The 12,422-nt window shown below is 46.1% G+C and overlaps 1 protein-coding gene across 1 annotated transcript in view; it reads right to left on the reverse strand.

The window, feature by feature from the left end:
* Positions 1–684: 684 nt before the first annotated feature.
* The window catches only part of CFAP52 (cilia and flagella associated protein 52), a 44,178-nt gene continuing 32,440 nt past the window's right edge, over positions 685–12,422 (reverse strand). The window contains exons 7-14 of the mRNA XM_068262391.1: positions 12,233–12,333; positions 11,874–12,044; positions 9,974–10,122; positions 8,832–8,977; positions 6,875–7,026; positions 5,385–5,487; positions 2,990–3,101; positions 685–2,402 (exon numbers count right to left, since the gene is read on the reverse strand). Of these exons, the coding sequence (XP_068118492.1) occupies positions 2,227–2,402; positions 2,990–3,101; positions 5,385–5,487; positions 6,875–7,026; positions 8,832–8,977; positions 9,974–10,122; positions 11,874–12,044; positions 12,233–12,333 (1,110 nt within the window). The 3' untranslated portion in view covers positions 685–2,226. The remainder of the gene's footprint in view (positions 2,403–2,989; positions 3,102–5,384; positions 5,488–6,874; positions 7,027–8,831; positions 8,978–9,973; positions 10,123–11,873; positions 12,045–12,232; positions 12,334–12,422) is intronic.

Raw genomic sequence — 12,422 nt, forward strand, 5'->3', positions numbered from 1 at the left:
CTTCTTAAAAACTGAATATAATATAATAAATAAAATTGCTTTTTTTTTTTACAATATTAATCTATAAATTATTTAGTCAGTATTGGCCCATTATAATCTTTTATCACCCTGATTTACATGCTTAATGTATCACAGGTGGTGACACCTTTACTGCTGGCAGGTGCATCACTGCGGAATGTTTTACGGTGTGTTAAAGTCATTAGAAATATCACCTGGTCTCCCAGAGTGCACTGGGAGAAGAAATGTGCATAATAAACAGCCTACGCTGTGACATCACTGGGAGGGCAGCAACAGTAGTATCTTAATTCATGCAGGCAGTGGCGTAGCTAAGGAGCTGTGGGCCCCGATGCAAGTTTTACAATGGGGCCCCTCAAGCACTCTATACATAACAATTGATACGGCGCACCAAAACCTGCCAATGGCAACTGCAGTGTCAGAGGTGCAAGAAGGGGATGGAAACAGCTTGTTAATGATTACTACTATTCTAAGTAACTATAGAAGTGATTATTATGAGCACAGGATCAATAGAGAGCTAATACTGTAGTTGAGGGAGGGCCCCTCGGGGCCCCTCTGGCCCAAGGGCCCCAATGCGGTCACAGCCTCTGCACCCCCTAGTGCTACGCCCCTGCATGCAGGATATGTACAATAATATATTACAGGCGTGACAAATCACAAGACACTACACAGGATTTACATTTTATTCAAAAACAACAGAATGAGATAACAGCTCAGGAGCTGCAGAAAGAGACAGCTGGGGCCACTTTACTCCTGGCTGCCTCTCGGAGGATTAGTGTGCCTTATGTAACTTTACAGCAATGGGACATGTCGACAGAAAGGCCCCCAATACAGACAACACAGTAAGGTGGGATGGGCTCTAATAGTGTTAAATATCTCTTATAGTCAGAAGATGATTCATCTTTGATCCAGGAGGACTGGTGTAAAGTGAACCTGTATTCTGGAGGGGACCAAAAGTGAGATACTTGGAGGCCTATGCAGGGGCATAGCTGCAGGGGAGCAGCCCAGAGCCGTGAGGGGGCCTCCCCCTCCCTATACAAGCCAAAAGCTCTCGCCAATAAGCGGCTGAATGCTACAGCACAGGTGCGGCCGTTCACAAAGGAGAACACACCTACGACCTGTCAGAAGGTCCTGTACGGCGATGGTGGTGTTGTGGAGTACATTGGCAGCCTCTGGACTAACCATAGGCTTCTATCCTCCTAGGCAGGTGTCTAGCTTCCTGTCCCCTGGCGACCGCAGGTTTACTTTAAGAACATTCCACCCAGAGCTGATATGTTAGTGTTTGGTGGAAGCTGGGAAATCAACCCCACTTAACAGTTCACTGCGTATCTTGGGGAAATAAGTCTTGTAGGACACCTCCAGATAGTCACAGGTGGTTTTTTTCTGTGATACATCCCATAACAAAACCATTTCAAGCCACTAAGGATTCCTCCATCAGGTAAAACGCATTATGCCTGATGAAGGATACTTGGCAGCCCCGAAAAAACTTTGCTTTATGAAGTGTGTCATGGTGATATGTTAATAAACGGTCACTGCACTATTTGAAGCTCTGCTTATCCAGCAGAGTACTTTTTTACTGGCCCCATTTAGCCTGCCCTGGTGATATGCACCCTCCATAGGCCCTGCACCATGGGGATTGGAGACAGCCAATGGGATGTTGATTATTCGAGTCTAAATGCAAACTTGATACAAACCGTACACAGCTTGAAACCAAGACAATCAAAGTCATTGGGAAGTGCATGTGACTGGCGTTATAAACATATTAGCATCTCATTAACCACCTCCAATGGGGAATGCAGAGACACTTTCTGAAGGTTTAAGCCCCACACACCTGTCACTCCCATTACAGGGGTTCCTCTTGCCCTGCCCCCTGCTGGTTTTTTTTGAACTGGAAGATTGGGTGAGCTCATAAAAGCCATCTCACCAATGGGACTCTCAGTCAGATTTACCATAAGGGGACCCAGACCATCAAACTCCACCTAGAACTGAAATATCACTTTTATGTATAGGAACTCTGATAAAACAAGTTCGGAACAGAATTATGCAGTAACCAGTAGCAGCCAATCAAAAATCCTCTTCCATCAACACAACCAAACACAACGGCAGATGATTTCTGATTGGCTGCTCTGGATTGACTTCACTGTTTGTCTTATTTAAAGTACGGTTTTGTTTCACAGGTACAGAAATAATGAGGTGTCAGTGGGGGGCTGTTTAGATGGTATACGGGTACTTCCAGCGCAAGATAGCGCCGTCGCTGCTCACGCTGATGATGTATTTAGACAATGGACAAATTCTAATCCGGCTGATGCTTCCACTGTGTCCACTTCCCACCTGGGTCACCTCACCCTCGTTGTAGTCCCAAACCTTCACCAGCTTGTCGTCCCCACCTGGAAGAGAACATCAAGTTACCCTTAAATCAATAACCATGTGATGCCTTTCATCCCACCATAGCCTGGCAGCACTGCTCAAACTTGTGGCATCACAACACCCAAAGGCAGCAGTCTAACTTATTTCTGGTTCAGCATTGTGTCTCCTCCACTCCCACAATGGTGAGATTTCCCTGCAGAAATTTGTCTTCACCTCTCCCACAATCAGCGCCGTCGCTAGGCCATTTGATCCAGGGCACCGCCCACGAACCTGTTGTCATGGTGCCCCGAATCTATTACGGCCCCCGCGCCCCGCAAGCCGCCCACTTGGTAGTCTCCAACCCCCCCCCCCGGTCGCCCGCACGTCCCCTCGCCCGCTCATCTACAAACAGCGGCAGCTTACATTTGCCTGGATTTCAGCGCCGAGCCTGGAGACCAAAGCTGCCGACCTCTCTCTAGCAGTCATGCCTCCCTTTCTCTCGCAATAATACTGCTGCCGTAGTTTCTCTCCTCTCCTCCCACAAATGAATATGTTGGAAGCCTCTGCATCACCACCTGGTGGTCAGACCTGGTACTGTAGATCAGTGTATGCGCTAGTTAAACATTACCTGTTACAAAATGGCTTCCGCTGTCACTTATGTCCATTCCGTTGATGGCGCCAGTCATTGAACCTTCGAGACCTCTGATTGGTGATCCATCAAACACTTCCCAGTAGCCAATCTGTTAAGAATTAAGAGAACCAATGAGATTACTAAGGTAACAACTTAAAGTGAACTGAACCGCATGATTAATATATATATATATATATATATTTTTTTTTAAATGAACCTACCCGTTATTGAGATTTGTAATAGTGTGGCGTTGGGTTGAGGGTGAGAGGAATTGCTAACCGATGGGGCTGCTCCAGTGGTCTCTCATCTGTACGGTGGTCGCTATCTCCTCCACACGTCGCAGTTTCACTTTCCTGGCTTTGGCGGACACGAGTACATCTCAGTACTCACATTCACGGACCACATCTCCCAGCATGCATTGCGTCATCACACGCAACCGACAAAGCTGGGAGAATAGAACTGCGGCATGTGCGGAGGAGATGGCCACCACCATACAGACAAGGAGCACCCCCCCCCTCCCCCTTAGGTAAATAATTCCTCTCACCCCCAACCCCTGGCCTCCTAACGGACCACTATTACAATTACAAACCTGTCTCATGGGGAGGTTCATTTAAAAATAAAAATTATGCTGCACAGTTGTAGAGATTACAGTAGATTGTAAACTTTTACTTCGAACCAGGGTCCCATCTCAGCAAGGCGAGAGTACTAACCACTATGCCACCAGGTTTCCCGTGTTGGTAGGACATTAGACTATGACTATGGTGTGGATTAGATTGTGAGAACCTCTGACGACAGTCATTGACGTGATTATGTACTCTGTAAGGTGCTGCAAAAGATGTCAGTGCTATATAAATACATAATAATCATAATAATAAGGTATCGGTTGAAAAGGGCGCCTGAGCTGCCTGTATGAAAAGGGCGCCGCCATAGACATCAATGTTATTTCTGGAAATATGGGTTACAAGGTGTAGAAAAGGGCGCCCGAGTTTTGATATAGGCTACAAGTGCTGGAAGCCGAATAATTTCATTCCCCCACTATCCATGGCGGCCTGGAGGGGGAATTGTAATTAACACATCCTGGAGGTTTTTTGTAACCGAAGTTTTTAAATGGGCTACACCAGGCGCCTTTTTTGTAGCTGAAGTTTTTATATGGGCTACACCAGGTGCCCTTTTTTACAGGAGCCCTTTTCATAGAAACCCAATAATAATAATAGTATGGTAGGACATTAGACTATGACTATGGTAGGGATTGGACTATGAGCTCCTCTGAGGACAGTCAGTGACACAGCTATGTAGTCTGTACAGTGCTGCAGAAGATGTCAGTGCTATATAAATACATAATAATAATATGGGAGGACATTAGACTATGACTATGGCAGGATTAGATTGTGAACTCCTCTGAGGACAGTCAGTGACATGACTATGTACTCTGTAATGTGCTGCAGAAGATGTCAGTGCTATATCAATACATAATAATAATATGGGAGGACATTAGACTATGCCTATGGTAGGATTAGATTGTGAGCTCCTCTGAGGACAGTCAGTGACATGGCTATGTAGTCTGTACAGTGCTGCAGAAGATGTCAGTGCTATATAAATAAATGTTAATATTGTAGATAAGACAGGCTGAGAAAGGGATGTTCTAGGATATACATTAGGAAATACATTAAGGAAGTACATGGCATACATACAGTATGTGCATGGAGTTGTCCTTGCAGATGAGAATTAGGATAGACCACTGGATGAGACTCACCTTATGAAGATATAACAACAGAAGTTGTTTAGGTGATACCTTTAATGACTAACTGTACTAGATTTCTTTGCAAGCTTTCAAAACTTCAACTTCAATATTTCAAACCTGGATCAGAACCATACAAACTTTGTATGGTTCTGATCCAGTTCTGAAACATGCCTGAAGAAGAAACTTGAAGTTTCGAAATCGTGCAAAGAAATCTTTTACAGTTAGTCAATAAAGGTATCACCTAAACCCTAGGTTCTCAATGTGTGGTACGCGTACCACAGGGGGTACTTCTGATGGTTCCAGGGGGTACTCAGGCTTGATATACTTAACCAAGAATAACAAATAGTTTTAGAAAATGATAAATCTTATTTAAACAACACCAAATTAGTGTTTTAGCTAATTAAAAGCGATAGTAAATGCTTGGAAATTGTTTAGAACCACTTATCATGTATTAGTATTACGATTTAATATATATTCGTCAAGGGGTACTTGTGATAATGTTTACTACGCTAGGGGGTACTTGGTAAGTACAGGGTTTTAAAAGGGGTACATACCAATAAAATGTTGAGAAACACTGACCTAAACAGCTTTTGTTGTTATGTCTTCGGAGTCTCTCCATGACTAATACCGGACTACACACAACTGACTCACCTTCCGGTCTGTGCCACTGGTGATGATCTGGAACTCCTCAGGATGGTAGCAGACACACCGGAACAATGTGTTAGACAGGACCATCTGCTTCCGTACAAACCTCCTGGAAGTGAGGAAAGACCAACGTTCTAGTGAGTGACGAGAAGGACTGAGTACATAAAGCTGTAAGGAGGATATGCTCATCTCTATCGTGAAAGGATTGAGTGAGATTTTCCATTCTCTTAATGTTGCATCTCCACCAGCCACTCCTTAATTGAAGGTGCTAATGTAGATTTCCAGTGGCGAGCTATGAGCAACCGGGCCGCATTAATTAAGTGCTTAGATAAAGATTTTTTGTATCTACTTAGGCTTCTGGGAGTATTGTGAATTAAATAGTATGCAGGGTCCGAGGTGGGTTCAACACCAGTGATCGTGGATATGATAGTTCTCACCGATTCCCAGTATGCAGCAAGGCTCGGGCAATTCCAGAAGATATGTAAGAACGTCCCCTGTTGCGTTCCACATCGCCAACAAAGGGGGCTTATCTCAGGAAACATTTTATGAAGTCTATCAGGCGTACGGTACCATTGTGTAGTTTATAGCCTGATTCTTGTATCTGGGCAGCAATTGATGTTTTTTGCGCCAGTATGGTCACTAAGTATGTATTTTTTAACCAAAGGCTCGCCTTGGCTACACCTTAAGGCCTCTTTTGCACGGACTGTTGAACTGTGTGCTCAGCAAGCAGTTACTAAGCAGCAGTGAGCAGTTATCAGGCAGCAGTAAACAGTTGCCTGGCAACAACAAGCAGTTGTGAGAGTTTGAGAGGCATTTCACTGCCTATCGACTGTCCGTGGAAAAGAGGCCTAAATCTAATATCACCTCCTTTGGAACTTTTTCAGCCATTAGAACTGAATAAGAAAAAGGAGAGAGAAGAGAGCGCCTCTATGGTGCAATACCTTTAATTCAGTTTGCAAATTGCAAAAGAATGAATATGCTTGCAAATTTATGCAATCTTGTACGTACATTTCTTTCTTTTTATGATAGTGCTCTGGTTTTTCAGTGAACTAGATGCAGTCGTATTTCTGCACTAAGCCCTGGGGTGCATTGGGTACTCCCTACGGAGACCTATTTTAAACCCAGAGGACCATGAAAGTCATGTACTGAGGAGCCCAGGGGAAAGATTTTATGTAACCCCAGAGTTCTTACTGGACCATAACCTGAGGTCTTTGGCCTCCGCCTCCACCTATCAAATTATTGTTTAGGTTCAAGTATGAGATTATGACTAGAGTTGTTCGCACGTAGCAGACCTCATGGTAAATCCTGTGATCAGTTTGGTCAGGTGATAGATTTGAAAGGCTCTGATATGCTGCGATTTCTTTCTGCTTTCCGCAACACATGAAACAGAAGCTATAAATAATCAGCAAATCAGTCTTACAAATCCTATCACCTGATCAAACAGATCACATGCTTCCCCACGATTTCTGCTATACCCGAGTAATTATCTTACTGACACAAGGTCCCAGATGATGCAGGCGCCGTCCGAGCTGGCCGTGACGCACTCTCGGTTGTTGCTCTTTAGTTTGATGCAGGAGACGGCTGACTTGTGTTCCTTCATGGACTCCACGAGACGCTGGCTGTCTTTACCGATCTCCCACACTCTGACCTGCAGCACAAGAGCACAGATACCGTTACACTCAGGGCTTGCGTAGTTGGAGGTTTCTCAACCTACGTTTGAAGGACCATGAATGTTTGGGTTAGGCACAGCAGAGGGTGGTTAAGGTTAGGCATTGGTGGGGGTGGTTGAAGTTAGGCATTGGAAGGGGATGGTTTAGGTTAGGCACAGCAGGGGGTGGTTAAGGTTAGGCATTGGTGGGAGTGGTTGAAGTTAGGCATTGGAACGGGGTGGTTGAGGTTAGGCATTGGAAGGTGGTGGCTGAGGTTAGGCATTGGAGGGGGGTGGTTGAAGTTAGGCATTGGAAGGGTGTGGTTGAGGTTAGGCATTGGAGGGAGGTGGTGAAGTTAGGCATCAGAGGGGGGTGGTTAAGGTTAGGCAACGGAGGGGGAAGGCTGATTAAGGTTAGGCATTGGAGGGTGGTTGAGGTTAAGCTTCGGAGGGGGGTGGTTGAGGTTAGGCAACGGAGAGGGGTTGGTTAAGCATCGGAGGAGGGTGGTTAAGGTTAGGCATTGCAAGGGTGGTTGAGGTTAGGCATTGGAAGGTGGTTGAGGTTAAGCTTCGGAAGGGGGTGGTTGAGGTTAGGCATTGGAGGGAGGTAGTTAAGGTTTGGCATTGGAGGGGTTTATTAAGCATCAGTGGAGGGTGGTTAACTATCCTCCCTCTACTTTTGTCGGAACGCTCTGCGGTACATAGCATGGGTGGAGACATCAGACTACTGCCTGATGATCCTGTGAATCGCAAGATTCCAAAAGTAAAGCGGACCTGAAGGTGTTTTTAATAAAGAGTTTCACTTACATGGGGCTTGTCCCAGCCCCTTGCAACCGTCCTGTCCCGTGCCGGTCTTCAACTTTCCTCCATTCTCCTGCTGCAGTGCAGTTTCAGTTCCTAGAGTCGCGGCCCACTGCGCCTGCGCAGCCTTGGACGCATGTGTACTCGTTTGCGCTCCCATCGCCGGGAGTGTCCTGCACAGACGCAGTAGAGATTTTCTCATACTGCGCCTGTGCAGGATGCTTCTGGTGTCGGGAGCACAAATGAGGATGCGCGTTGCCAGGGCCGCGCAGGCGCAGTGACTGTCGACTTGTAAGTCGACGTAATTGAATCTGCGCCGCGGTGGGGGAACACAGGGTCGATGAGGACCGGCACGGGACAAGACGGCTGCAGGGGGCTGGCACAAGCCCCAGGTAAGTGAAACTTTTTTTTTTAATACATCTTCAGGTCCGCTTTAAAGGACACCCGAGGCGAAAATAAAATAAATGATTGTATCTATTTTCCTTCTCCTAAAAATGACTTTTTAATATATTTACAGTTTTATTTTATGTTTAAATTTACTTTTTAAGTGTTAACTGTTTTATTGTTTTTGCTCAATGACACATTAATTGAAGTATTCCAGAGCTAAAATCTATGAACTATTGACCCTTTTTATCTCTTTCCTGCTCTCAGAAGTCATTTTCTGCTAGGAAAGTTTTATAGTTGGAATTCCTTATAATTGAGGGTCACACTGTAGTCACTTCCTGTCTTAAGTCAGGACTGAGTCAGCCACTTACATACCTGATATTTAACTCTTTCAGACAGAGAAAGAAAAAAAGAAACACAGCATAGTTATTTGTGTGCTAGGCACTGTACATGCCCATGTCTATCTCCTCATGTCACATGTCACTTCGGGTATCCTTTAAGTAGCAAAATTCATGACATTGACCAGGCAAGTAGCAGGCTCAAAATGTAGTCAGTAAGTCTCCACCCATATTCTGTACAGTTCAGGGTCCTTTAACATGTTGGCGTTAGGGGTCCCTTACCTGTCCTTCCCCTCCTCCGCTCACAATCCTCGTGCAGTCATTGGTTGCAGCGATGGCGGTGACCCCCATGCTGTGTGCGTTTTCTATCTGGTACATCTGCCGGCCAGTTTCTGGGGTGAATGCTCGGATCTTGCCATCATTCCAGGCTGTCAACAGAATTGTTAGTGTATTTAAAGGTACCACAACATCTACAGACGTACTGACATCACTTCCTGCTGCCAGAAGAGCTCACAGCTTAATTTCCCAGCTGCGGTGTGACAGAGGCGTGTGCTGTATGCGTAATATTTATTATTACATAACTGCATGTCGTGGTGGCAATGCGAGAAAATGACACTTTTGTGAGGCCAGGTGTCACTTTTGGATTGCATTGTATTCGTTTATAAAAATAATTATTTTAATATTGGCAGAATTATATTTTTAGTCAAGCGTTCTGGCCATCGTATCATTGTAAAAATGACTTACCAATCAAATGCTACCCTCTGAGCAGGGCCGGATTGACCATAAGCCACTGTAGGCATGTGCCTACAGGCGCCAGATAATGGAAAGGCGGCTCACTCCCCTCACCTAGTGCCTCCCTCCCTCCTTCCCTATGCAGAGTCCTGAGCACAGAGTAAATGAGAGGTTACTCACCCTGCTCTTCATTCCACTGACAAGATCTCCCTCAGGGGCACCACTAGCAACTTAATACTGAGGGTACCTATGGCTACCTAATGATAAGGAACACCTGTAGCTTCCTATGAAAGGCAAAAGTTGGCACACAGACGTGCTGTGGGGAAGAACAGCTTGTGTCCCACGACCACCTGACACACCCCACGGTTGCAGGCCACATCGGTCAGAAGGCTAACACCCCACCCCCCCCCGCGGATTCACTAGGGCTTTTGCCCACTTACTGGCGCTATCATCTTTTATTGCAGTAAGTGCATTTTTATTTGTGCGATTTTCTATTAAAAGGTCAACACACTATGGAGCGCTCCTCTTCCTCTTTTGTCTTCCTCTTCAAAGCATGCCATCCAGCCAGGCATGGAGCAGCTCAAGTGTGCCTAACAATTCCAGTGTCTGGTGATCAATTCCAGCACCGGCGCAAGATTTCCCTTCCTTGATCTATAGACTCATGATGCACCTTTTTAGCCGACTGGTCTCACCTGATAGGATGCTCTTGCCGTCTCTCATAAACTCGATGGCGTTGCAGGTCATGTTGGGTACGGTTATTCGCAGCAGCTCCTTGTGGCTCACGGTGTGCCAGATGCGAATGTCATTTTTGGAGCATGTGGCAAACAGCTCACAGGTACCACTAAAGATAATATAGAAAAAAAAGGAAACCAGTTATAAAATGTGACCTAAGCCTTTTTAAGCACAGCTGAAGCGAGAGGTATATGGAGGCTGCCATATTTATTTCCTTTTAAGCAATACTAGATGCCTGGCTATCCTGCTGATCCTCTGCCTCTAATACTTTTAAGGTGCCCATAGACCTGACGATTATGGGCAGATTCGACAAAGAGACAAATTTATCTCCAGTCGAATCTGTTTAGAGATAAATTTGTCTCTTGTCGAAGCTGCCCATATATTACAGGCCGATTCCTGTCCAATCTCAACATGAAATCTTCAGGGAATCAACTGAGCCTGCCGCGTCCGCACTGCCACTGCCCCCAATGTATAAATGTGCCCCTCCCCCATTTATACATTACCTGTCCTGCAGCAGCCTCCGTGTGTCCATCTTGCCGGGTTCTAACAGCCCCATATACACGTACACGTTAGTGGCGCATAGCGTGTATGAGTGTATGCGGAACCCGGCGAGATGGATGGAAACTGCACGGAGGCTGATACCGGACAGGTAATGTATAAATGCACACGTGTGTGCGTGTGGGGAGGGGGGGGGGGGGACGGATCTAGACCAAGTTGCGCCTGGGGCAAGGTCAGGTTTTGACGCCTAAACTGCCATTCCCCATCCAGTTTTGGAGCCTAAAGGTCAGGTTTTGGCACCTAATGGTCAGGTTTTGGTGCCTAAAGATCAGGTTTTGGTGCCTAAACTGCCATTCCCCATCCAAATTTTGCTGCCTTTTTAAGAATTCAACAAACTGTGCCTGGGGCAAGAGACCCGTCTGCCCCCCCCTAGATCCGTCCCTGGGGGGAGGGGGCGGAGACATTTATACATTGGCAGTGGCGGGGGGTTCGTGAATAACCACATTCGTCCCGACGCCTTGCAGCATGTGCGCGATCGACCATGTGACCAATTTCCATCCCGAAATTGATCACTTTGCCGGTCGGTCATGCACTTGGTGGCACAGATTTTCATCCAAATCGATTATAATAATCAAATTGGATGGTCGCTCAGTCGCTAACTCGCCTGATGTATGGCCACTTTTAGTCATAGCCCCTGAACAAGCATGTAGCAGATCAGGTGTTTCTGACATTATTGTCAGATCTGACAAGATGAGCTGCATGCTTGTTTCTGGTGTGATTCAGACACTACTGCAGCCAAATACTGTAGATCAGCAGGGCTGCCAGATAACTGCCATTGTTTAACAGGAAATAAATATGGCAGCCTCCATATTCTTCCCACTACAGTTGTCCTTTAAGTCAAATTTTTCAAGGAGTGATTATGGGGACCTGAGGTAATGAGAAGAGGAATGGACAACACACAGAGGTATGTGGATCCACATGAATTTACCTCTGTGCTTACCTTAACCCCTTCAGTACCTTGTTAGGAGAAATCTATGTCCTGTTTGTGCACACCACTCTCTGACAGGACATGGATTTCACCTGTTCACACTGCAATTGTCGCTCTGTTGCCACTGCGCTCCGCTCACGTTTATTACAGCCAGGGCCGGATTCGTGGGACGGCCACATAGGCCTGAGCCTTGGGCGCTGTGGCAGCCAGGCGTGTTGGTTTTTGGGTATGACAGAATAACTATTCAGTACTCCCACAGCTCACCCGCCACCACCTGCCGCTCGCTTACATGCTTAATCCATTGCGATGTTCAGCGTTCTCTTAGCCTTGCTCAAGTGAATCCACAACTGATGGTAAACAGAGGTTTTACTTACAAGGGGAAGACGATGTCATTGATGGCTTCGCTGTGACATGTGGCTACAACCTCCTCTTTGAATTCTGGGTAGTTGAATCGATAGATCTGGGCCTGGGCAGTGCCCACGAAGAACTGGTGCCCCTCTCCTCTGAGGGTGATAGAGGTGACTGAGCCCTGTAGCTGCACTTGCCTGCCAAACACATAATGTCGTTAGATTCCACACAAGAATACCGCTGGCTCAGTGATATGACAGAACTACAGATGATGCTGTGTGTAGTGAAGGTGTTAGCTCTTTGTCCTGTCATTCAGTTTGCCTGTTACCATGACAGAGCCAGTAGGTTAGCTTCATAAGCAGGACAGCAGATGCCAGACACTCACTTAACCGCTTTGTAGTTTGGTCCTTTGCAGAGTGACATTTTCCCATCTCCAGAGCCAATCAGAAACTCCCCTGTCTTCAGCGTGCATATAGCAGTCACCCCCTATAAAACAGAAATAACATACTCCATATTATGGTTCTCCTCATTGTCAGGGTACACGATGTGTCTGTAGTTGCTAATCACCACTGCAG

The sequence above is a fragment of the Hyperolius riggenbachi genome, chromosome 12 (genome assembly GCF_040937935.1).
Source record: "Hyperolius riggenbachi isolate aHypRig1 chromosome 12, aHypRig1.pri, whole genome shotgun sequence".
Taxonomy (NCBI): Eukaryota; Metazoa; Chordata; class Amphibia; order Anura; family Hyperoliidae; genus Hyperolius; species Hyperolius riggenbachi.